The 4919-nt window shown below is 36.0% G+C and overlaps 1 protein-coding gene across 1 annotated transcript; it reads left to right on the top strand.

Annotated features, from left to right (window-relative positions):
• Positions 1-3716: 3716 nt before the first annotated feature.
• Positions 3717-4919, top strand: LOC116165007. Its single transcript, XM_031479277.1, has 2 exons — positions 3717-4011; positions 4070-4919. The coding sequence occupies exons 1-2, from the start codon at positions 3774-3776 to the stop codon at positions 4333-4335; spliced, it is 504 nt and encodes a 167-aa protein (XP_031335137.1). The 5' UTR covers positions 3717-3773; the 3' UTR covers positions 4336-4919.

The following is a 4919-nucleotide window of genomic DNA, read 5'->3' as shown; positions in this document are numbered from 1 at the left end:
CATTCAGAAACTCAATCAAAGCAACATATAAATGAAAATGATACGAGCTTCTCTATGGATACTTATGTACGTCTACAGAAAAAAACATTTTCTGACTTATAATAAATTTAATCTACATATTTTTTTAGAAATTAGTTTATGTTTGTTTGTTAATTTTGAAATAAAATATATAAATATGTATTATGTGTTTACCTTTAAGTATTCCTCCTTCAAAACCAAATATATATATTTGCACGTTTCAGGAATAATTTTGCCCAGAGCTTGTGGTGAAATAATAGCGCTGAATTTTAAATCTTCCATACTGCGTCCTGTTGCCAAATATCTTAGAGTCACTAGAAGTCGTTCTTCTGCGCTAATTGCTTGCCGCATTACGGTGTCCTTTTTTGTAATATACGGCTTTAATAAGTTTAATAAATAGTCAAAACAATTATCATCCATCCTTAGAAAATTTTTTAAATCACTTGCACTTGATTGTCGAAGTTCTCGTACAAGTTCAACGTGAGATAAAGCGCTACGTTTTTTTAACCACTCTTTCATCCAAATAGCTTTTCTTTTTCTTTTTTGCTGATGTGAGATTAAAACAATTGCACCTGCAGCGTACTCTTGGGACATGATTGAACTGACGGCGTAGAACTGCGCGTGTGTAGTTAAATACTTAAACCTCTGAGGCCGTTATCGAAACCGATCAAAAACTGTCGTCCAAAATCGCTAATAAAAACTGAACGTGTAGTTTAAGGTTCGATAACGGCCGGCCGGCCGGACGAACAGTCCATGGCCGGCCGGCCGACTGAACGTGAATAGGTACCTTAAGACTATTCTGCACCATACCTGTGACAGTTGCTTCAGCAGAACGTTCGTTTAGTTGCCTAGCTAGAATAAAGAACGATTTAAGATCGACGATGAATCAGGGTCGCACATCCGATTTGGGGCTTTTAGCAATAGAGGCAGAAGTAGCCAAAAAGTGCAATTTTGACCGCGTTATAGAACTATTTGCAAGTCGCAAATCGCGAAAAGCGCCATTGCAATAAATAGTTATTTGTTTCATAAGTACGAAAAATGCACGTTTCCGGGACGAGGAAGGGTGGTTAGACATTCCGTGTCACGGAAACGCATTTTTCGTACGAATGAAACATAAAATTTTTTCTCCAAGCACTTTTTTTACTTACCCAGTGTGTTTGCGCACGCTCTTGTAGTTGTCGTTTGTCGGCCACTGCTTCATCTTTTGGGTGCCACTCTATTAATATTTTTTTAGGTTAAGTAGCCTCCTTATGAAAGTAAACATGAAGTAAATATCTTAGAACAATTCAATATGAACACGAAACATCTTATTTTTGCTTAATCAAATACGACAAGATGTACAATCAAGTAAGTAGCATAAACGGGTACATTTTATTAACCTAAGATTCTCTTTAAGTGGTCGATGACAAGTTTAATTTCGAAATTTACTGGTACTAGTACAGGAAGCATTGGAGTGCATAGAATTAGGTCTAGGATGCTAAACATCTCCTTACTCTTACTTGAAGGTGCGAAACTGTTTACCGAGAAACATATTTTCTTCACAACCAAAGCATGCGGATATAAGCACTGTGCGAAGTTGCCCATATTAGTTAATCGTACATGAATTGAATTGCGAAGTTACTTTTCGTATGTACCTACTGTGAAGTCTTAGTTTTTCCTATGTTTGAAGGAATGTTCACTTTGATTCAAAAAGTTTAATTTGAACTGCTACTCCTACATATTAACTGCGAACATATGTTACCGAAGCTGTAATTTTCAATTCCATTTGTAAATCTGTAAATGTTTTAATGTAAAACAACATTTTGTAAGTAGTTATTTCTTTCACGCACTAAAGCGTAATTTACACGGGATAGTAAAACTACCACAAATTTGTGTCGGAGAGCACTTCCCAATAACTCTCATAATGTAAACGGTGATAGAAGAGCTCATCCCAGCAAGTCGAAAACTTTCAGGCAAGTCATTCCTGCAATAAAATCTTGCACGTCTAAACAAGTCTTGACAGCGCTTCCTACAGAAAGTTGACATTTATTTCGATCTTGTTGAAAGTTGATGTGCAAGTGCTGATTAATATAAAAATAGACATGTTTACGGTTTTTGTTAATGTGACATCTCGAGTCATGTTCTGAATGACAGGTCAATGACAACTATATGTAATTTTTTGATTGGCGAAATTACTTTTGCGGACTAGTCCGAAAAGTACCTACTTTTTGGACAGTTACCATGGTGATACTGACGGCTCCCCAAATCGCCCATTTTTTGGACCAAAAAGTATAACAAAATAGCGTCTTATTCAGGTGGTTGGAGAAAAAATGATTTTATTTAATTTTTGTTGTGTTTGTTTTTATTCGTATGCACACTTACGTATATAAAATGAATTTGTTTTCGTTTTTTTTTTAAACTTTTAGACATTTTTACATATAATTATTATTTGGTGTATCAAACATTTTTTGAAAGGTTAGTAGGGCCCGAAGTGCTGAACAGTCCCGGGGCCCGAATCGGCTCTCGGCGGCCCTGACTTTACTTAATATACAATCGCGTTATTCCTTGGTTTTAGCATAAATAATTAAGTCATCTATATTTACACCTTCACTCCCTTAATATTGTCAAAGATATCAACAAATGTTTTGTGAAAAATTTCTGGAGCATTAGATAAACCATATGGTAATCTATTAAACTTAAAACGACCAAAGGGAGTCGCAACGTTGTTAAATTGGGATAATGGCTCTAAAACAATCCCTTTCAGCTGTTTTCTCTCTCAAGAGTCTTTAGATAAGAATGTTGAAAGATTTTGGTTGGTAGAAGAATTGGGGTCAGATCCTCGGGCTCTTATGAGCAAGGCGGAACAAGAATGTGAAGGTCATTTCATAGAAAATACAACTCGAGACAAATCTGGTAGGTTTGTGCAGGGGCGGACTGGGTACTTACGGGCCAGGTGGAATTGCATAGGTTACGGGCCATTAAAGTATTGGTGCAATGAATAGGGGGGGGGGGGGGTCCGGTGCACCACAAAAACATTTTTACATTAATTTTAAAAAATTCCTTTCTTGAAAATCAATCATAGAATATAGTTTTTCTTTAATTTAGGTAACAAAAATCCATACGTAAGACAATTTAACAAACTGAAAAAATGAAAATGAAAAATGTTTATAATGAGTCTTCATTTCCGAACTGGACATCGCTAATCTTGTAATGACGTCATCATATCGCTCATCCGGAAGAAAAGTGACACAACACAAAATTTCTATTAATTTAGTTAGCCCGTTAAAACATCTCAAAATCATACTTAAATTACCGCAGGAAAAACGACACAAAGTTACTTTCCACGGTGTCTCTTAGATGGCGCAAGTGTCACTGTTCCATTGGACGCATATTCAGTAACCTTTATTAAGAACAGTGACACATTTTCAGTTGTGTTCTAACTGTTACACTGGAGGTATCGCCGCGTTTCAGAAAAAACGTCACATCTTGAGAAGTGTCGCTATTTCTTTAAAAGTGTTTCTAGAACAGTGTCACATGTAGGTTTGTGTCATTATTCCTGAAAGAGGTAAGTAATTTTTTGCATTTTTTAATTTTTAACGAAGTTTTACTTTGAGAAGTGTCATTGTTCATGTAAATAAACTTTTAATATCATAGTATCATGATGTCATTTTCTCAGTTGTGTCACTATTCCAGAAAACATTTGCACATTTGTTTGTTTTTTCTGAAAATTATTTAGTTTTGTGACACATTCTAAAAACAAAACATTTTATATTTAGATGTCCAACTACAGCAGTAGAAGTCTCCTTATCCTTAAATTAAGTAAGCAACGAATAGTACAGCAAGATAATAAAGAAAACGATAACAATCAATGGAAAGTTATTGCGAGACAAGAAAATGTTGATAAAAGTTCAATCATTTTCAAAGAAATTGATCCTACTAGTAATCAGCAAATCTCAGCCGTTGTCTTAGACAATGACCCTCAACCTATAGATAATACAGCAAAATCTTTTGAAGGTAAGGTTACTTCCATATGCTGTAACGCCGATAGGTGTACCTACCATTTTTGTTTCAGTTTTAGAAGTCCAACCACCAACAGATTTTGATTTTCAAAATAAGCAAGGTAGTTCTGAAACAATTGATGAAAGTGCGGATGAAGGTGATCAGTCTATAGCAGATCCATATAGTACAGATGATAGCAATGCCGACCCCGATTTCAGCGATACAGCATCCTCAACTTCAAGCAATGACAGCACAACTTTAAACGACAAACCAAGCACTTCTCGCAGCAAAAATAAGGAAGCTTGTGATATCCAAATTAAGAAAAGTAATAAACGTTAGACAAGAAGAAAAGAAAGGCAAGAAACGAATACCCAATCCTGAAAAATGGATAAAAAACCGCGCAAAGAAGTTAAGAAACATGGGAGAGTCCTATTCGTCAGTTTCGAAAGGAAAGAAGGTTATTGCAGCCCGAACTTTGCTACCTTCATGCACCGATAAGTGTAAATTAAAATGTTACAACAATTTCACTGAAGGAGAACGTAAGCAAATATTCGACGATTATTGGAGGCTAGCTGATTTGGAGAAACAACGCCATTTTATATCCGCTAGTATGACAACAGTCACTCCCAAATACAGATACGTCAAAGAAAATAGCCAGAGACGTCCGAATAATGCCTTTCATTTCGAGATAAAAGATAAGAAAATTCACGTATGTAAGGCCTTCTTTAAAGCCACCTTATGCATTACCGATAGACCCATAAGGACCGTCATTGGGAAAAGAAATATTTTCACTGGACAAATGTTGTCCTCCGATTTGCGAGGGAAGCATGGACGGCACTTTAAAGTAGATGATGACATAAAAAATGGTATTAGACAACACATAATGAAAATTCCGCGGATCGAAAGCCACTATTGTCGCAACC

The sequence above is a fragment of the Photinus pyralis genome, unplaced genomic scaffold, assembly GCF_008802855.1.
Source record: "Photinus pyralis isolate 1611_PpyrPB1 unplaced genomic scaffold, Ppyr1.3 Ppyr1.4_LG1, whole genome shotgun sequence".
In the NCBI taxonomy this organism is placed as follows: Eukaryota; Metazoa; Arthropoda; class Insecta; order Coleoptera; family Lampyridae; genus Photinus; species Photinus pyralis.
Note: the sequence above shows the minus strand (reverse complement) of the source record. Positions and strands in the feature narration are given on the sequence as shown.